The sequence below is a fragment of the Choristoneura fumiferana genome, chromosome 11, assembly GCF_025370935.1.
Source record: "Choristoneura fumiferana chromosome 11, NRCan_CFum_1, whole genome shotgun sequence".
Lineage (NCBI taxonomy): Eukaryota > Metazoa > Arthropoda > Insecta > Lepidoptera > Tortricidae > Choristoneura > Choristoneura fumiferana.
Genome location: NC_133482.1, coordinates 4,711,964 through 4,733,665, shown reverse-complemented (window position 1 = coordinate 4,733,665; position 21,702 = coordinate 4,711,964). Strand labels below are relative to the sequence as shown.

Below are 21,702 nucleotides of genomic sequence, written 5' to 3'. Positions count from 1 at the left end.
GGGTTTCATTTTTGACGAATCAGGTACGGGTCTGTTAATATCTTTGCGTGAGGGAGGTCCCCTTGAATAATTCACGTCCGATTAACGCGGTTTTAAAATTTAGTAGAAAACTTAAAAAACCTGTGGTTGTTCAGCTGCCATCCTGCACATTTCTTCAGGGTCTAACTCCACAGGGTCATACCGCAGCTTCGCCTTGGCCACGGCTTTCAAGCCTTGGGACCCGACGGGCAAGTAGGAATCTCTCTTGACCCAACTGAAAAAGAAATCCGGCTCGGAGGACCAACTTTGTCTTGTTCAGAGGACATTAAAAATGCTATTAGCAGTTATAGAAAAAGCAGTTGCCTGCTTCACCTGCGTCCTGCACTTTCTCGTGATAAAAATAAGTTTATGGTAATCTGGAATGCATTCTATTAACAAAAGGGTTTTCAAAATCCGCTTGGTAGTTCTAGAAATCCAGAGTAACCTTCCTTACATGCCAACAAACAAATTGTACCTCTTTATTACATTAGTATAGATAAGAACATTTTAATAGTCTTCAAAGAAGGAAGATCTAAATTAGTCCAGTTTTTTTGAGATACCAAGGTTCCGCCAAAAATTTCGTGTAATCTATCAGAGCAAATGGGGAAAACATGGGGAATATAAACAAATTTTGATTTTTTACAGTATGATAAGTCTCAGACATGTTCACTAGTGTACCATAAACAGTCCATGTGCATGGCGGGGCGGCAAGCGTACGTGCCGTCTCTTGCGGCCATCTTACTAAACCCGATCTCTTGCTTCATGTCCAGGCCGAGGATAGCAGCCCGCGCCTCCACGAACGGCCAATCGAAGAAATCGCCTATAAAAAGCAGTAAATAACAATGTGCAATGATGTTGACTGAAGCCAAAATGCATTTCAAAAGGTTTTCCGACACTACGAGATTTTTGTATTGCACAAATCTAAATTCGAGTCTATTAGACCATTGGAGTGATTAAAAATCGAGTTGTTAAGCTACAAGGGATGTTACTATAAGTGTTAAAATATGGACACATATGGACAAATATGGAGACAATGTGATCTAAAATATACATAGCATGATGAAACATTGCATGGAGCAGGTATTCGATAGTAGCTTATACTTACCGTTATATGTGACAAATATGTGAGGTTTGACATCCAAAATGTGATCAAAAAACTTCTGTATTAATGCCATTTCATTGGCTTCGTTAAAAATTATGAATTGCCTGAAAAACATAAAGCCCATGTTAACTACCAATTCTAATGGAGCACACACACATGCAAGGCTTAGGTACTTCATAAGCACTTACTTACCCTTCAAACTCAGGCTTAGGAGTGTATTCAAAATCCTCGACATCAACAGATATAATTTCTCTATTAGTAATCAAGTAGCCTTGTCCATCAATCATGTAAGAAATCATCATAATCTGGTCAGTCTGTGAATCGGGGAACTTTAGTGGCAGTTTAGTGGTCTCTATGTCGAAGGCTAGGACAATAGGGTCGGGTCGTTCGAGGATGTCGTCGCGCTTGGTGAAGAGAGGGGGCTCCGTGCCGCGGCTCTTGACGGTGTACCAAGTGCCGCAGAAAATCTTCATGTCGATAGACACTCGGACGTGGAAAGGCACATCGTGTTCCCTGGAACAGAAAATGAGGTCTCAATTTTTTACTGCTTTTTTGCCTTGTTGGTAAAAATGCTCAAAAAAGGTTTTGATCGAATTATTACTGGCGTTCTAAGGAGGACCCGTGTGGTGTCGGGTTAGAATTACACCTTTCCATTTCTTCCGTGGATGTCGTAAGAGGCGACTGAGGATATAGGTAAGGTATACCATAGACAACAGGCTAGCAACCTATCACTATTGAACCGTTTTTGTCAAACTTAAATTTAAAAAAGTTCCGTGTGCTCTGCCTACCCCATATGGGAATACAGGCGTGATGTTTGTGTGTGTGTGTGTGTGTGTTCTAAGGAGGAGGCATTTGTTCAGCTGTGGACGTCTTCTGGCTGATAATGATTGATTAAAATGCTCCTGCAAAGTCCTGCAAAGAACCCTTATAGTTTTATCATAAGCAGCTGTCTGTGGCTTAGCTTCCAGACTGCAAGTGCTAGAAAGCTCTAATTATGCATTAGAATAATATGACAACCAAGTTGCTTGGGAAATTGTGAAATCCCAGAATTTCAATTAAACCTAAAAAAAAAAAAATTTGAATTGAAACAAACATTACCTAATGTCTAATATATTCTCCATATGGTCAGTGGTTTTCTTCGCGTGCTCAATAGCGGCCGCACTTGTTAGTGCATTTGTGAGCATCTCAGCATAGATGGAATCTTTCTTCTCCCTCTCTTTATTCTTATTAACAGCTGTAAGGATCTCACGACGCACTTTCATCAATTCGTTTTGCGACATGAATGAGAGCTTTATGTACCGTTGCTTGAGACCTGAGAGGTGGTTCAGCTAAGAAAAATAGATATAAGTAAGACTATTTATTTTATTTCATAGTTAGAGCTGAGTTGAATGCATCTAATGACTAAATGAGCACTCATTGTTAAGGCATCCCACAGAACTACAGATTCTGTGCACTCCTACAGAGACTCCTATAGATTAAAACAAAAGAATTTAAATCAGAAGGCTAGGGTGCAGTAAAAAATGTACAACTCATTCATCACATAGCTACCCACCTACCGAAGAATGCCTGGTTAGCAAGCCAGCTACTGGAACACTCAAAGTCAAAGTCAGCATATATGTAACAATGAGTTGTTTACAAAAAAAGAACAGATTCAGTAGGTTTGTAGCTGGCCTACTGTAGTGCATGCTGTGTCAACTCTTACTACTGACAATGCACAATCAACAAGTAATTTGCCAATAATCCTACATGTTCTTAAAAATAAACTCAAGTATGGGCAAACTAAATATTTTAAGTGCTCCAAATAATTGACTTCTCCTATTACTTTTGCTCACTTCAACAGAGAGCAAAATCGTCTAAACTTCAGATATTTGGACTTATCACCACATCTGCTACTAAATATTTAGTCTAAGTCCAAAGGGGTAATGAGGCAAGCATCATGGGAACCCTGCCACAGGCATATCTTTTAGGCAAGGTTTTCTTTTTATAATTTTTATTTTTATAGTAACATGTATATCAACAGTTGAAAGGAGAAATTGACTAAGCAACATTTTTGTGGAAATTTTGAGACATAGCTCAAACAACAGAGAAAAATTTACTGATTCCGAACATGTATATCTTAAAAAAAAGTCACTTAGTCAATATCTCCTTTCAACCATTGATATTTAGTTAAAGTGGGTACCTATCTTAGATTTTTTTTGTCTTCTTTTTAACTGTTAATTACATTTGTTATGCCATTTTATGTATAATTGTCTAAGTTCAATAAAATATTTTGAGTTTTCATCATACCAAGTCCAAATCTTCTTTTTCTACAATTTCAATCTTGTGAATTGTGCCAGCAAACTTTTTAGACAAATACTGAATGACTTCCTGCTCGCACTCCTTCCGTGCCAGGATAAGGAAGTAAGGCTGGAAGGTCAGGGAGATCTTGAACCGTGCTCCGTCCATCTCAATAAAGTAATAGTCCATAGCTGCCACTAACCGCTTATCCTCATCCAACACTTCAGCCTGAAATAGCATACGAATAATAAGTGTAAACATTTTTGAGAATAATATGGTTATTGCCAGGTATTTAAGTTGCAAATGATAAGATTTGTTTAGTAAGAGGATTTTTTCTTTGCTTCGTGCATGAGTTAAAAAAATAATCAGCATATAAAACCCCGTTTAAATTACATTAAAAGGTTCTTACTGTGTGCATGTTAATCAGGTAGCCTGTTCTCTCTTTGGCGTCGCGGACCCTATCAAAGCCGTATTTGGAATCGATCCTGTCGCTATCCATGGCCACGCGGATCCGTGACTCTGAAGACTCCTCCCTGTCCCAATAGAAACATAGAACACTGAGAAACAAACAGAAGTAAAGTAACACATAACACTGCTAATAAAAAAGTACTGACCGTGTGCCTGATGACGATGGTCCAGCATCTCGTTTAGACTCATTTTTATCTGACCTATATTTACCAGTATTCTGATAGACCATTTGGATATTAATGGGATATTACTAAAACTAAAAACTAAAATACAAAGGTTTGGTGAGGTTTTGCTTGCTATCTAAACGTCAAATCCGTCAATGTCAATTTTCGCGCCAAACATTTTTGTAGGTCCAATCCGGCGGAATCATCGATTGTATCGATGGAGCTATACTTTCAAGAATTGAATTGAATTGTTGGTCCAATCCAAACTGATTTGCGCTAAATCTGATTTTAATAAAATTACTGTTTTTTTTGCAATTAGGATGCGGTCTATTTTTAATTTATGTCAAAACAAACAAAATGAGAACATTTTCATCTCAGGCCCATAGATCGATTTTAAAGCCAGAGGAAGCAAAAATTGAAAAATTGAAATTTACAAATCTCGAATATTTTATTTGTAACCGAAACAGCCTAACTTTGACGTTTAGTTAGCTTGTCGTGTCGATGTCAAGTTGTTGTCCTCGAACTTGCCTCAAACGTAACAGAATACTACCTACTTTGTCTTTTTCTGCTTAAAATGGTTAAGAAACATTAAATAGTGATTAAATATGATATTAGTCTAAGAACGAATCAACGTTTGAATCAAAATCAACTATAATAACCTGCTAAAATGGCAGATATTTACGATCAGAAATATTGCAGGTTTAGAAGCGGATTTAAAATGCGCGACGCGAGCATTTCAGATCAGCTAGAGGATTTCGAAAGATTACGCATTTCGGCGCTCACAAATGCTGCCGAAATAAGTCCTTTCGTTAAAAGCGTTACCATAGGACCCAATAGTCCAGAAAAAAAGGATCTGCAATATGAAAATATTGAGGTTACACCTAAAATAAAAAAAGCTGCTGAAGAAGACCTGATCGAAGACAGAGTCAGTACTGATCTTAGGTACGCACTTATAATTAAGCAATATGAAAAGAATCTCCAGGAAACTTCAGAGGAACTGTTTAAGAATTTAGTTGACAACATGTTAGCCCGGCGAGCGGACAGTATGCGCAAGTACTGGACCAAGCAGAGCCAGGAGTGCGAGCGCCGTGCGCGCGAGGCCAAAGAGCGTAAGATACAAATGCTGCGACACCTTCATGATAACGACAACCTCGCCGTGCTGGAGAAGGCCAAACTCGATGAACAGAACTGCCAGCTCATTAACAAACAGACTATAGAAAACATGAACAGAATACTTGAAGAGCAGAACAATGCCACAGCCAGGTTCGCCGCTGTTACAGATAGTCACACTAAAATATGTATCTGCTATAATGAAATCACTAATATATTGCAAAAAGAGCCTCAAGGGAAAGCAGTCTGTGAAAAACACATACCAGCAATTAACTCTGTCATAGGAAACATTAGCGCTATTATGGACTTATGCAAGACTGGGACCCTCACTGACAAAGATGTCAAACAAGCAGAAATTCTATCTTCAAACATAGATAATGTAAGGAAAAAAATGGTAGAAGAAATAGATGATATTAAAAAACAAGAAATAGCTAAAAAGCAAGAAGAAGCTGAAAATTTAAAGAGGAAGCAGTTAGAAGAGAAAAAAGCTCAGGAAGCAAAAGCTGCAGAGATTGCCCAGATTGAGAAAAATTTAATGGAGCAAGCCAAAAAGTCCCAACCATTATTTTATTCGGCAAACAACTACAGTTACTACCAAGAACTTAAAAGTTTTCTAGATCAATATGAAAATCAATACAAGGAATTACTTGAGAATGTGGCTTTGAAGAAATTTAGATTTGACTGCCAGAAAGCTGTAAATACCCCGGTGAATGCAATATCATCAGTTAGTGGAATGCACATGAGGGACAAGTATGACAAACTATCAAAGCTGCTGAGGGGTGAGAGAGTGCAAGTCTTGGACACATATGTGACAGCTACCCAACATCCTCAAGGAATCTACTACTGCACAGCTCTATTAGCCAAGAAAATAGTGAGGCAGGGAGACCTCCTTGTGTCAAGTAATCCTGAAGCCGCATTCCCTCTAGCAGCTGTTACAGCAACCCTGTGGGCACAGTTCCCAGAATTTGGCAAACTCTTGGAAGCATACTTCCACCGGTTGTGTCCTTACTTGGTTCCCATGTTTTTGCCTCAGAAGGAAGGGCAGACAGATAAGGAATTTTATCTGTCAAGAGGCTACACATACAATGATGATGGTGTTGTAGAAAAACAAGACAAGTTCCTAAAGAGAATGTCTGGCATATTTAAGCTAAGATGTGCTATCTGGATTGCAAAAACACCCAAATTCCTGAATGCACCCAATCCTCACGGGCCCCGGTATGGATGGCAGTGGCTTGCTTCATTCATCAATTTAAAACCAGAACCTGACATCAGTGCCACACTTATTCATGATTTTTTCAATATTTGTGGTTCAGAATTCCAGAAACTATATGGAATACAGTTTATTAAAGTAATAAAGCTGATAAGCTCTGAGTATATTGCTATTTTAGAAAACATAGACGAGGGAGGCCCTAAAACTAGACTCGAAGTTTTCCTGCAGCAAGTACTCAAGTCAGGAGTCTTGCCGCCTCCTACTGGTGTGTTGTCCCCAAATACTTGGTAGACATATTTAACACAAGATTGTATATAATTTTTTATCAAGATTCAAGTATTTTGTAAGCTTAAATGACATTTTAAGATTGCAGTTAGGTTTTAATATGTTGTAAAACTTGAATGAATTTTTCTATTATTATTGTATTGCTGCATTGAAATTGTTGAAAATTAAGTAAAAGGCTGATTTGAACATTGTATAGTAATCTGTTATTAAGATCAATAAAATTACTTGAAGGGCAATAGCTCTATAATAATTTTTTGTGCCTTTGCAATTTGATGCATAAACATTTGACATTCTTACTTATGGCTAAGATGTTATTAATAAAACTTAATTTTTGATAAATAAGTTTGTTTTCTTTTTATTCAACTACTGCCAGCAAGATGTGTTTGTTTTTGTATGTGCATTCTTATTGTTTAGGTTCGTCTATTTGTTCAACATCTCTGCAACCTAAATGGTTTGATGAATTGAATTTTAACCTATGAGATGTCTTCACAAAATTTACATTTCACTTCCTTCCTTCCTTTAAATTCTATCAATGACAATGTCTATACTATTGAACCAATTCTATGTTGGAGTTATTTTCCTCTGGTTGTCAGGAAAGCGCCCTTGCTATTTTTAAAAACCTCAAGGCTCACTGTTTGTCTTTTAGTGCCTACAATATAGAGATCTCCCTCCGGTAGTAGGATGTTATGCCTCGGGACTGAAGTCCTAAGGAAGTGTCGGAAGTTGTTTGTACCTATATGTATAATGTATAGGTGTCCGAGTTGGGAAACATCGATGGCGCGATGGAGGATTTGGAGTTTCTATATTTGTTCACTAGATGGCGCTAGGGGTCGATACACATGTTTTAATCAAAAGATTAATTATTGTTTGATTATTTCCTCTTTTGGAAAATTTCAGCTTTTTGCGTTTGCCTTTTGATGCAAAGTGCTGACGAACTTTGACGGAAAAATCGATTGTCAAAAATCATTCATCGGTTTTGATGATACAGCATCGGTGGCACACGGCACAGCACTAAATTGTTATCTACATTGTCTATGCCTATCAGCTGTCAAACAAACGTCAGTGTCAGTTCTATCGACCATCCAACCAATCCATCCATAGATAAGCGAGTTCCACTCCACAAGCAAGCAAAGCACCCACATCGCGCAACGGGGAGCTAATAGTTTTTTCCATAAAATAAAACATGTAGACTTGAATTTTTGTGTTCTAGTTATGATTGCATTTACTGATATGTCTGTACTTAAAAATCATTAGGGTACGGGTTTGTTTTCATTCCGCACGGGCCAGTGTTAAGTGTCAAGATGTTTAACAAAGAAGAGAGCGTGTTTATGGCGAAGTATTCGGCCTTCAGCCCGTACCGGCTGATGCGTCGCGAGACGGGCTTCCCGCTACAACCAGGCGCGGGCGACGCGCTGGCTCGCAGTCTCTACTGCGGCATGAAACCCATTGCCTCCTGGAGCAGTAGCGAAAACTGCAATGCCCTCCCCACAGGAGGAGTCTTCAACCTTGAATTTTCCCCAGATGGGTAATTAAGAACCAATAGGTGTGCTACGTATTTCCTCCTCACAAGATAGCCTTGACTTGACATTGCACCTCTCTATTTAAAAAAAAACATGTCTGAAACTTCCTAGCTGGCTATTGATTGGCTGACTTGTTTCCTGATAATTTGCAGTAATTTGTAATGCAATCTTGTCATCAATGAATATCATCTAATGACAATATTAATCACATCTTCCATATACCTACTTGTTGTTTTGTCTTAATTACTTATCAGCTGATTGAAGCTAAAAGTTGACACACCAGAATGACAAACATAATTAAAGCAAGTAATAGGTTTAATTACTGAAACTTGGAACATCTTTATTATACTTATGCTTGTACACTCTGTTTTTGTAATAACCAAACACAGCTCATAAATTCTTTAAATTTACCTTACTTTGAGGTTAAATCTTAAATATTTCACATAATACTTTCTGCCTACATCCAATAGAATCCATCCATGCAAGATGTTTTTGTAACTCTATTTATAGCATTGTGCAAGGTAAATCAAAGTTCACAATATAATTATCAGATTATTTGCATTAAGTGATATCCATTGTCTCTGGAAACTGCAGAACAAGATCACACTGAGAGAAAAAGAAGCCTGGCCTTGGTGTGCCACAAGATTATGATGATGATAACTATATCTGTAATTGTTTCTTTGCAGGTCCCTTTTAGTAGCAGCTTGTGAGAAGAAATCTATACAAATTTTTGACTCAATTACACATCAAAGAATTCACTCAGTGGATGGAGCCCACTCAGATTGTGTTAATTGTGTAAAGTAAGTTGCAACCATTATTTCATTATCACAAATTTTGCTGGTTAGTTTCCACTACAATTTGGATATCATAACAAATTATTTTAAGTATAAAGTCTCCAAGTAAATATAAAAAAAATATGGCTCTGTCCATTGGAGGATGATTTTGCCAGTATCTAGAGGGGTTTGCTGATGTATGTTTAAAATTTCTAGACTACGAAATATAAGAGGATGGATGAACAATCTCCTTAGTCAATTAATTAATGATTTTGTTTATGTGATGCAATAGTGTTAAAACTGTAATGCCATGTTAATTTGATTTATTTTAGCTGAAAAGTAAATAAATTATCCAAACAATAATTGATTTGGTTGATTTATGATAGTTAAAATAGGCTTATGATAATTTATATGCTAAAAAGTAAAGATAATTTACTCATCTAAGTTTAATTTGTTAAAACCACTGGGCATTGCACTATCACATCATATTACTGACATCCATCACTATCAACAACACATACTCTATGACTGCTTCAACATTAGCTGGCTGATAAGAGATTATTGTAGCTGTCCATAGTGGGAGTTGAATCTGATTTTTATTTTCTTATTTCTGGCTTTGAACACTGTGTGATCATCTCAGCTTCATGGGTTGAATTTGTTACATAGTACTATTATTTAATCTGTGAAGACAGTTTGAAATGTCTGGTCTGGATTAACAAAACCTACACGGGAGCCTGCCATATTGGTGAATGGCATAAATATTTTTTTATAAATATGCACCAATATGTTTATTAAAAAAAATTACAAACTTATATCAGCTTGTTTTTACACATCAATTTACTCTTAAATAAAATACATATTTGCATCTAATTAACAAAGTATCAACAAGGTAAACAAATCTTCAAGTGGTTATTATGAGTTATATGTAATACTAGCGACCCGCCCCGGCTTCGCATGGGCAAAGTAAAAAAAAACGGCCAAGTGCGAGTCGGACTCTAGTACAAAGGGTTCCATACCTATACAACATTAGAAAATAGCATAAAACGGCTAAAAAAGCGCGTTTGCGTTTGCGTTAAACATTTATTTTGTTCCGTTTTTAGTATTTGTTGTTATAGTGGCAATAGCAATACATCATCTGTGAAAGTTTCAATGGATACTGCCTAGTGACAGACAGACATATGGACAGTGAAGTCTTAGTAATAGGATCGTGTTTTTATGACCTTGAGGTGCACATGAATGACTAAACTGTTGTATAGTTGACCTCTACCATGTCTCTACATCTGTTTAAAAATCCACAATTTAAGTTGGCCGTGATTGATAGAGTGTGAATAACAGTCATCCTTGGAAGCGATAATTCTTATGTTTGCATTAAAATCAGCATAAACATATACCAAACAATTTTATTATGCAAATAACTTTGTAAAGCTCAAACAGGTACGGTAACAAAATGCTCCACTTAATGATGCATATAGCCTCAGCCCCAATAAAAAGCAAAGAATTCTGCGAATGACTGAGCGAGGCTGAATAAAACTACGCCCCCACCTTGTTCGCAAGTGAATTGTTATCATACACTTGCATGCAACTATGCATGCACACATCGAAACATAGCTTGATCGGCCCTACTTCGCTATTCTGAGAACTCTATTTTATAGGTAGGTAGGCACGACCTCCAGTAAGTCATCATGATTTTCATTGAGGAAGGCATTGGGATGTTTACTGTGAAAAGGTTCTACTACAGGTCAGCCTTACAGCGGTTTACTTATACTTGTTTTTGGTCTGCTTTCATTAGGACAAAGGATTTTGATACATATGAATAAATTAATATGAATGTAATTTTTTAAGGATTACCTTCAGATATAAAACTAGAATTATCTTTCAGAACATTTTGATTTGGTCAATATGACATGCTTTCATATAACATCATGAACATATAACTTATTCACTTTTATCTTCTTAAGTATTAACAATTAGTCTTTATTATTATTATGCAGGTGGTAGGACCTTGTGCAAGGTCCGCCCAGATTGCTACCACCATCTTGCTCGCTAATCCTGCCGTGAAGCAGCAGTGCTTGCACTGTTGTATTTCAGCGTGGAGAGTAAGACAGCCGGTGAAATTACTGGCACTTGAGTTAGCCCATCTTAGGCCTCTAAGCTGGCAACGCATCTGCAATACCCCTGGTGTTGCAGATGTTTATGGGCGATGGTGATCTCTTACCATCAGCAGACCAATTTGCTCGTTTGCCATCCAGTCGAATAAACAAAAATAAAAAATAAAATTAAGGCGACTATACTAACCATTACTCAATTCGATTACAGATGATACACTACCTAGTCATTAGAGGAAGCGTTGTTACCACTTTCAAAAGTATGTTGTAGCATCAACAGCCCCAATTGTTGCAGGTTCCTCGACGCCAGAATGTTCGCCACGTGTTCAGACGACACGACCATAGCGCTGTGGGATGTGCGGAATTTAAACAGAAAGATCGGCTTGCTGACCGGCCACAGCAACTGGGTTAAGAACATAGAGTTTTCAACAAAGGACAAGTTGTTAGTGACTTCTGGCTTGGACGGGAGTATATACACCTGGGACATTAATTCTTATTCTACGTGCAATCTGGTGCACCAGAGGGTGTTCCACGCTTCGGGGCTAATGCGGTGCCGGCTGTCTCCAAGCGCTCAGCAGATGGTGATGTGCACGACCAGGGGGCTGCTTGTTATAGTACATGATCTCGATTTGAATACCCTGGCGGAGGACTTGCATGGTTTTAAGGTGAGGCGAGACTGTTGTTCAGATTTGATCAAAGTAAATGAATGTTTAAGTGTGGTAGTTTTAAGGGTTCCGTAGGCAAATGGCGAAAAACGGAACCCTTATGGATTCGTCATGTCTTTCCGTCCGTATGTCACAGCCACTTTTTTTCGAAACAGAATTGAAACTCAATTTTTTTTTCTTCAAACCCCATAGAAGGGGTATCTATGGATAGGTCTTCAAAAATGATATTGAGGTTTCTAATATATTTTTTTTCTAAATTGAATAGTTTTCGCGAGAGACACTTCCAAAGTGGTAAAATGTGTGTGTCGGTGCGGCGCGGCGCGGAGGCGGTACCGATTGTAATATTCGAGTTAACATGAAAGAGGGCACACAGAATAGAATACCGCGCCACGCATATTTCCCGCGCGGTATTCTGTGTGTCCTCTTTCATGTTAGCTTGAATATTACAACCGGTACCGTACCGCGCCTCCGCGCCGCGCCCCACCTATCCGCCTCCGCCGTCAGTGTGTTTCTAGCTGAGGCGTTCATTGTGGGGAAGCCTTTGTTCACCAGTAAACTTGTTGCGGCTGATGATGATGATGATTGTATGTCAAAGCGCGCTTGTTCCAGCCAAACCTGTACCGGTTAATGCAGACGAGCCAGCAGGTGATCCCGATCGCGGCGCAGTACGACCACCTGTTCGTGCCGACGCGTCGCCGGAACCGCGTCGAGTTCGTCTCTGACTTCCCGGAGGGCAATGACGCAGAGGTTGTCAGCGCTTTGCAGGTATTTTGGAAACCAGTACAAATTGTATTTTTTTTTATTCCGCAGAAACACTAAAACCGGCCAAAAGCGTGTCGGACACACCCAGGATAGAGTTCCATAGCATAGCTTAGGGTTTTTTAATATTTTGAATTTTTTTACCGAATTTTCCAAGTGGGTATATTTTATAAGTCAGGCTGCTCTTCACTCCTAAACTATTAAGTAATAATTCTCAAGCAAACTTAGCCGTTATAGTTTCCTTATTAATTTGATATATATAAAACCATCATGATTTTTACAATGCACGTGCTCGGAAAGTGCCTCTTGACGTGGGTCAACATATCCATAGAAAATTAGTGATTCCTGCACGCATCCACAAGTGTGCTGTAAAGTTGTATGGATTTAACTTACCGCACTTGTGCGGTAAAGTAACTTTTTAAATTGCCAATTATGTCCAAACTATTGTTAAAAAAAATAAGTCTAAATAGTCGTTATAGTTAGGCTTTGAACAATAATAAAACGTTTGATGCAACCAACTGAATATTTACTGATAAGATAATACAGATTAAACGGGACAGAAAATAGAACATTAATATTTTTTTTTTCACGTAAACTCGTATTATAATTCCGTCTAAAGTTATGAAAAAAAGGAAATAAATTCTTGAGTCCAATTCGGACCGTGCGACGTCAAGCGCGCCCACTCGAAAGGTAAACAATGAGCTTCCAGTGCGCGCGCACGACGACGCACGAACCAATCATGGTTACCCGTTCGCGCCTGTCATGAAACCCCGCCAAAGTAATGTTCATGAGTTCAGTCCGGTGAATTAATTTTTGATAATTGATAAGTAAATTGAAATGAAAAGTTCAAATGATGAATTTATATCTGACTTTACACCGCCTTACGTCCTCCACGAAGCACATATTGCCAGTGACAAACTCAATGCTGAAATACGTGAACTATAATATACATACCTAAGTTAATAAACATCGTAAATTGATAGAATAATTTACTTCTACACACATGGATATTATAACATCTACCGGTACGTCTTATTCTTATTTATTTGCTTATCTATTAGAATTAGTGAACCAATTTTGAGTTATTTACAGTTCCAAAGCTAAACAATCTCAGATTTACGGTAACTTTTTGTTAAGGTAGATTAGATACATAATATAAAAAATATACTTGATGATAGTTAACTATTACTCGGATTTATTCACGGGTTGCACTGATATTTAGCGTTATAGGAGCGTGCAGGAGATAAGGACTAGCCAATATAAGTGTGGAAAATGTCAAGCAACAAGGGAAAATAATTAATCATAAAAAATCACGATACTAAAACAAAGTCTCCTTTACCTATCATTAGTAGCTAGCTGTAGCTGTTCTAATCTTCTGAGTCAATGATTGTTATGAAAGTTGGTTTAATAAAGTGTATACGTTAACGAATTTGGTTTGGCGTGCATGTCGGTATGTATATATACTGCCTGCTACTGTAGTAAAACGAGTATGGCAAATAAATGATGTAGTCACTGCCTCGATTTTTTCCTCGCTTAATGCATTGTAAAACGTTGTATGATATACGTGTCGAAAGTATAGGAAATTCCCAACTCGTGCCGGCTCAAAACACTCGCTTCGCTCGTGTTTCAAGTTCTCCGCCACTCGTTGGGAATTGCCTACTTTCCGCACTTGTATCATAAATAACTATTTTCAAATTTACTCATATGTTTGCTTTTAGAGGTGGAGGTACGCTGGATTTTAATAAAAATTGGCACTTTAAAGTTGAATATTTTGAAAACATTTATATAAAACTCGCCTAAATACTTCGCCGTAGTTAAGATGGCGGCTGTAACTTCCTTCTCGCCTATGACCAAATCTATTCTTGAGATTGAAAGTATTAAATTGATGTTTTTTACAGATACACCCCCTGGGATGGAGCGCGTTGAGTAGAAATATAAGCCATGACGACAGCTCAGAAGTAAGCTTTACCTGCTAATATCTCATGAGTATTTAGAAATATTGGTAAGCGGATCTCTGTAATTTTTTTCCTTGATTGACAAAAGAAAAAATACTTGTGCAATATTTTCTGATAATCTAACTAACAGTAACAGACTAAACTGAATATATATTTTTTACCCAGGAATCTACTCAATTAAATTTTGGCCAATTATTAATATTTTTAAATTCCGGATCAGATCATGAAAATCGTCAAAGGCCGATTATGATATAGCGAGTGTTTTCTCCGCAGTGGTCTTGCATCCACGACATTCAGCCATTGGAGAATTCGGAGAAGTCGGTAGTGGACTCTGTGCGGGCGGCGCCCGCGGTGAGCCGGCGGCCCGCGCGCCGCGTGCTGCGCCAGCCGCGCCCCGGCCGCCCGGACCCCGCCGGCGCCGTCTCGCCCGTGATGCCCGCAGCCCCGTATGTCATAATCATAATCATCAAAAAGAAAAATAAAGTTTATTCTGCAAGTAGGCCGCAAGGGGCTCTTTTGCATGTCACTTTTGTTTATACTACATTCATCATTACACATCATTACCAAGAAGAAACGTGTGTTCCCCTAATCTCACATACAATTTTTCAAGCTCTCCCTCGACTCCCCTAAATCTCACGTGAGATTTTTCAAAACGTTTATTTTAAATGTAAATAAGTTTTTCATGTTAAGTGGAGGAACGTATTTGTATTAATTTAACCTAGTTTTGTAACAGTTACTTGCGAAAAAAATAACGTGATATTTGCCGAGACCAACGTCGCTCCCACGCGAGGTTAAGTGAGGTTTGATTCATCCCCTCTCCCACCTGCCTCACGTACTTGTAATTAATGGATGCCCTCAGAGTGCGACAATCTGTAGCAAGTAATGAGGAGTATGTTGTGTTGGCAGGTCGTCTGCGGCGGCGCTGCGTCGCGCGGCGTGGGTGCGCGAGCGCGCGCGGCGCCGCGCCGCCCAGCCGAGCCCGCGCCCGCGCCCGCGCCCGCGCCCGCGCCCGCGCCGCCGCCGCCGCCGCCCGCCGCGCCCGAGCCCAGGCTCACCGGGGTAACACTTATTTATTACCATATAAAATACTTATTAAGTCAAATTGTGAATGAACGACAGTTCTACACGCTTTGATAATTCGTGTATCTACTATGAATTAAATTGGACCGTTTTAGCCAAGGTAGAGGCGTAGGTGATAGTGGAAGTGAAAAAATTATGTCGAATTGTTTTTTTAAATACATTAAGAAGTTATAAATATTTATTTGAAAAATTAAGTACACACAGGATTACAAATTAAGTACATTTACTAGAACTAGTAATCAGTAATAAATAAAATAATATAAATTACTTTCTTGCGGAAATTCCACAGTTATGGAGACTGAGGAGAAATTCTGCCACAGCCCTGCTTTGTATAAAATACATATGGGCATGAATTATCAGGTTGCGCATTACTAAGTCTTACTAAAGGAGCGACAATTATTCGGGCGTGCATTTACTACACCCAGCCACGCAACTCTTTACACATGCTGTTAGTTTGCACGTAATTGAAAGAGAAGCAACAATTTTAAGTAAAACTTTTAGATAATTTTAATAATTAAAGTGTCCAAGTTTGTTATATCTTATTTAGTATATGAACTAGACTTAAAAATGTGGTAGAGCGTTTAAAAAGAATGAAGTACCAACCGTACAAAAAAAATCCAAATTGAATAATTTTACGAGTAATAATGCGAACTGGTGAAAACAAGTAAATGGCTAATATTTGTTTCGTGGGAACCGCGAGTAGAAGCCAGTGCAGTGCTGCTTAAGTGTGTAAAGTGGATGTTTGTAATGCCAGGTCTTGTCCTCTATTCAGAACGACGTGTGGGAGGCGTCCATCACCATCAAACAGCGCAGGACGATACAGGAATTCACTAACAGGTAATACCGACGAACTACATTGAAACTGTGATAGAAGTAATATAAGCAGTCAACTTTTTGCTAGCTTTAGATGTAGTGATGACGCACTGCAGAACCGCGGTAACAAGAAAAGTACTATTATCATTAATAATAAATATGGGACAATTCACACCAATTGACCTAGTTCCAAGCTAAGCAAAGCTACTACGGGTATTAGGCAATGGATAAACATATATCCTACTAATATTATAAATGTGAAAGTTTGTGAGTGAGTGAGTGAGTGAGTGAGTATGTTTGTTACTTTTTCACGCTTAAACGGCTGGACGGATTTGGATGAAATTTGGCGAAAAGTTAGTTTATAACCTGGATTAAAACATAGGATACTTTTTATCCCGATATTCCCACGGGATAGTGATAAAATCTTGAAATAACAACCGCTAGGCTTAGTCATGAAATTTGGTATGTAGGTAGTTGGACTTCTGGAATAACACAAAGCCGACTTTTTGACCCGATATTCCGCGGGATACCTAGGGACCCGATATTCCGCGGGATACCTAGCCATGAAATTTAGCTTGAAGCTACCGCTGGTAACACTTTTAGCCATGAAATTTAGTATTGTATAAACAGCTGGACCTTAATAAGTAGGCTACTTTGAAATTTGGTTTGTAGGTAACTAGGGATCTGGAATAACAAATAGGCTACTTTTTATTTAAATTTAGATAGGGATAAAATCTCGAAATAACAACACACTGGGCTTATAGGCATGACATTTACTAACTAGTATAGGATATAAAATAACATAAATTACTTTTTTGCGGAAATTATAGTTATGGAACTAAGGGACCCACATCCCTGTTTGTATAAAATACTTATCATTGCGCATTACTTCTTTAATTGCGATAATTACGGGCGTTTTTAACGTATTTACATGCTGTTATTTTATAATAAAAAACAATTTTGTAAACTTTTAGATAATTTTTCTTGGCAAGTTTGTTATATCTTATTTAGTATTTGTATTTAAAATGTGGTGACGTTTAAAAAGAATGAAGACCCCGTACAAAAAAAATAAATTGATTTTGGTAATAATGGAACTGGTGAAAACAAGTAAATGGCTAATATTTGTTTTGAACCGCGAGTAGAAGCCAGTGCTGCTGCTTAAGTGTGTAAAGTGGATGTTTGTAACATTTGATTCAGAACGACAAATTTCACCATCAAACAGCGCAGGACGATACAAATTCCTAACAGGTAATTCACGAACTACATTGAAACTGTGATAGAAGATATAAGCAGCAACTTTTTGCTAGTAGATGTAGTTTACGCATGCAGAACCGCGGTAACAAGAAAAGTACTATATCATAATAATAAATATGCAATTCACACCAATTGACCTAGTTCAAGCTGCAAAGCTACTACGGGTAAAAATGGCTAGTAGATAAATACATGTTAAACATCCAAGACCCGAGAACAAACGTTTGTATATGTATTCATACAAATGTCTGTCCCGACCGGGGATCAAACTCGCCTCAAGCTTCGTAGTAAGGTTCGTATTGTCGTTTCAGGGGCTCGAACAGGAACTTCCACATGCAACGCATCATGGGCATCAACACGGGCATCGCGCCGCCGCCGCCGCGCGCTCTGACCATGTTCGACAGCGCCGCGAACAGGTAAACGAACACCCCGTGCAGCCCCTCATCAACACGGGCATCGCGCCGCCGCCGCCGCGCGCTCTGACCATGTTCGACAGCGCCGCGAACAGGTAAACGAACACCCCGTGCAGCCCCTCATCAACACGGGCATCGCGCCGCCGCCGCCGCGCGCTCTGACCATGTTCGACAGCGCCGCGAACAGGTAAACGAACACCCCGTGCAGCCCCTCATCAACACGGGCATCGCGCCGCCGCCGCCGCGCGCTCTGACCATGTTCGACAGCGCCGCGAACAGGTAAACGAACACCCCGTGCAGCCCCTCATCAACACGGGCATCGCGCCGCCGCCGCCGCGCGCTCTGACCATGTTCGACAGCGCCGCGAACAGGTAAACGAACACCCCGTGCAGCCCCTCATCAACACGGGCATCGCGCCGCCGCCGCCGCGCGCTCTGACCATGTTCGACAGCGCCGCGAACAGGTAAACGAACACCCCGTGCAGCCCCTCATCAACACGGGCATCGCGCCGCCGCCGCCGCGCGCTCTGACCATGTTCGACAGCGCCGCGAACAGGTAAACGAACACCCCGTGCAGCCCCTCATCAACACGCATCGCGCCGCCGCCGCCGCGCGCTCTGACCATGTTCGACAGCGCCGCGAACAGGTAAACGAACACCCCGTGCAGCCCCTCATCAACACGGGCATCGCGCCGCCGCCGCCGCGCGCTCTGACCATGTTCGACAGCGCCGCGAACAGGTAAACGAACACCCCGTGCAGCCCCTCATCAACACGGGCATCGCGCCGCCGCCGCCGCGCGCTCTGACCATGTTCGACAGCGCCGCGAACAGGTAAACGAACACCCCGTGCAGCCCCTCATCAACACGGGCATCGCGCCGCCGCCGCCGCGCGCTCTGACCATGTTCGACAGCGCCGCGAACAGGTAAACGAACACCCCGTGCAGCCCCTCATCAACACGGGCATCGCGCCGCCGCCGCCGCGCGCTCTGACCATGTTCGACAGCGCCGCGAACAGGTAAACGAACACCCGTGCAGCCCCTCATCAACACGGGCATCGCGCCGCCGCCGCCGCGCGCTCTGACCATGTTCGACAGCGCCGCGAACAGGTAAACGAACACCCCGTGCAGCCCCTCATCAACACGGGCATCGCGCCGCCGCCGCCGCGCGCTCTGACCATGTTCGACAGCGCCGCGAACAGGTAAACGAACACCCCGTGCAGCCCCTCATCAACACGGGCATCGCGCCGCCGCCGCCGCGCGCTCTGACCATGTTCGACAGCGCCGCGAACAGGTAAACGAACACCCGTGCAGCCCATCATCAACACGGGCATCGCGCCGCCGCCGCCGCGCGCTCTGACCATGTTCGACAGCGCCGCGAACAGGTAAACGAACACCCCGTGCAGCCCCTCATCAACACGGGCATCGCGCCGCCGCCGCCGCGCGCTCTGACCATGTTCGACAGCGCCGTGAACAGGTAAACGAACACCCCGTGCAGCCCCTCATCCTCGAAATGTAACATATACCCTGTCATTAAATATAGGTATGTAGATGCCATTTTTATCTTTATTTTTGGTCACGGCTTCGTACAGTAAATTTGATGATATAGCGATTTTCTCGAAAACTAAAAATATATGGAAATTTAACTATGAAAGACTCAAAAAAACAATCGGGTGACACTTTCCCGGCCCGGATAATACCGGGATGGAAATACCGACCCTGTTTTTCGCGTACACGCCCATAGAAGCTCCTGTCAGTTTCAGTACACAATAAACAGGGCCGGTATTTCCATGTCGGTGTTATCCGGGCCGGGAAAGTGTCACCCAAACAATCTGCCAACTTTTTTTACCAATGACATATGAAGAGAGTATTTTTCTAGGCGAAACACCTAAAGCTATTGCAGACACAGATAAAAACGCCTTCTGATATGTAGTTAACAACGACTTTTTCGCTCATTTTTGAGAAAAGTGCTTTTATGTCGTAGCAGTAACGCCCCGTCGACGTCTGGCCGCACGCCGTCCCCGAGCCCCGCGGGGCTGGCCGCCACCAAACACATTCGCCAGAACAGCGACCGGCTGCTCTACTACATTGAAGAAACGAACGAGGGCAAAGGCTTCATCAAAGTGAGTATAATAAAAATAAATATTAATAAATAGCTTTATTGCGACCAACTTGGATATGGCTTTAGCTATTATTGCAGCGGAAATAGCTTTTTTTTTTTTGGTATGCAAGCTAAGGTCTTTTAATCGCTATGCACAGCCTTCGTCGTTAAACCAGGGGGCTATTTTGTCTATGAATAACAATCGCTTCTACCACTTCTTTCTGACAAACGGTATAGGATAGGGGTAGAAAGAGATGGTAAATATGACCCACTAGACCGTATACGTGGCATCACATACGTAAATAGCGTTTAATCGCAGTGCAGGCTAAGACTATTCTAGTTTATTTTTCCCCAGAAGGTTGCCAAGAGACTAGACCGGCTGAAGAAGTTCAAGTGTTTCATTTGTCGAATCCCAAATACAATTTCTGCAGTGTTTTATTGTGATGTAATAGCAATATGTCGTCTCCAGGAGCTGTGCTACTCCGCGGACGGGCGGCTGGTGTGTTCGCCGTTCGGCTGCGGTATGAGACTGTTAGCGCTTAACGACCGCTGCTCCGAGCTGTCCACGTGCGCGGAGGAAGGTTTCAAGGGACCCCGGCCCATGCAGGAGGTAAACCTTGTGGTATTTCGAAGACGTCAATGGCTGCTAAGTGTGCTTTTCACTGTTTTCACTGTAATTTAGTCCAAAAAGTAAAGTAAGTTATGGCGGGGTGAGACTGACGAACTGGGATCGAGTATAATGAATGAACAATAAACAAATAAAATTTCATGGGACAATTTCCGCCAATTGATTGAACCGGGGCTCAAGTATCGTTAAATCGGGTTGTTGTCAGTGTTTTGATTTTAGCACGTGTTTTAGGTTATATTTCGTTTAGAAAAACATAAAAATTCTTCAGTACATGAAGAAAGAGTGGAGGATAGAGTGCTTAGGCATTGATATTATGTAATGTCAGTTGGTACCCCACTGTACTTAATTTGAACCGACGGGTTCCACATACATACATATACTCATGGTAACACACTGTAAAACTACAACGTTTTATCTTGTTACTCTGTTACCATAAGTGCAAGACAGATATGCCTGTTGGACACGGTATATATTCCTCCACTTCATAAATCACAGACACAATATCTTGTGTGGTTGTATGTGATAGTTGACTGTTTGACATTCGATTGCACAGACCTAGCTATCTTGCACCGCCTTAGCGGAGTAGCGAGATGAAAAGTTGTAGTTCATTGATATGGACCTCCGCAGAGTCACGCCTATATGAACCAAGTCTCTTGTCCATTCAGGTGGGCCAGTCGCTGGGCCAGCACACAGACCTGGTGGTGAGCTGCAAGTTCTCCCCGCGCCACCACATGCTGGTCACCGGCTGCCTCGAAGGCAAGATCGTGTGGTACGAGCCGTTCAGCGGAGAGGGCACATATTAGATACTTAACAAATATAAACTTTAAATCTATGCACCGTTTTATTTTAGACCAGACCGCTGCTCCCTGCGACTTCGTAGGATTCCCTTATTGGTATATCGATATCCTGTCATTCTCGGGCGCATAACCTATAGGGTAACGGGTACGTAATAAGTCATTGCGCAATACGCTTTTTGAAGTGTTAAACTCGATGGTAGAGTCTGTCAGCTGA

General features: G+C 41.0%; 3 protein-coding genes across 3 annotated transcripts in view; 2 read left to right on the top strand and 1 right to left on the bottom strand.

The window, feature by feature from the left end:
• PolE1 (DNA polymerase epsilon catalytic subunit 1) overlaps nt 1-4,198 on the bottom strand; it is a 38,339-nt gene extending 34,141 nt beyond the window's left edge. Inside the window, exons 1-8 of the mRNA XM_074094145.1 lie at nt 4,012-4,198; nt 3,807-3,930; nt 3,407-3,625; nt 2,219-2,448; nt 1,313-1,633; nt 1,124-1,224; nt 697-838; nt 121-253 (exon numbers count right to left, since the gene is read on the bottom strand). Coding sequence (XP_073950246.1) covers nt 121-253; nt 697-838; nt 1,124-1,224; nt 1,313-1,633; nt 2,219-2,448; nt 3,407-3,625; nt 3,807-3,930; nt 4,012-4,094 — 1,353 coding nt within the window. The 5' untranslated portion in view covers nt 4,095-4,198. The remainder of the gene's footprint in view (nt 1-120; nt 254-696; nt 839-1,123; nt 1,225-1,312; nt 1,634-2,218; nt 2,449-3,406; nt 3,626-3,806; nt 3,931-4,011) is intronic.
• Nucleotides 4,199-4,532: 334 nt separating this feature from the next.
• Gle1 (Gle1 RNA export mediator) lies at nt 4,533-6,954 on the top strand. Its single transcript, XM_074094144.1, has one exon. The coding sequence runs from the start codon at nt 4,697-4,699 to the stop codon at nt 6,638-6,640; it is 1,944 nt and encodes a 647-aa protein (XP_073950245.1). The 5' UTR covers nt 4,533-4,696; the 3' UTR covers nt 6,641-6,954.
• Nucleotides 6,955-7,708: 754 nt separating this feature from the next.
• On the top strand, nt 7,709-21,523 carry LOC141432968 (DDB1- and CUL4-associated factor 10 homolog). The gene is made up of 14 exons (XM_074094805.1): nt 7,709-8,159; nt 8,841-8,954; nt 11,328-11,697; nt 12,307-12,462; nt 14,355-14,414; nt 14,685-15,020; nt 15,408-15,470; nt 16,246-16,328; nt 17,867-17,971; nt 18,545-18,605; nt 19,277-19,347; nt 19,947-20,085; nt 20,533-20,673; nt 21,357-21,523. The coding sequence occupies exons 1-14, from the start codon at nt 7,936-7,938 to the stop codon at nt 21,492-21,494; spliced, it is 2,061 nt and encodes a 686-aa protein (XP_073950906.1). The 5' UTR covers nt 7,709-7,935; the 3' UTR covers nt 21,495-21,523.
• The last annotated feature ends 179 nt before the right edge of the window (nt 21,524-21,702 follow it).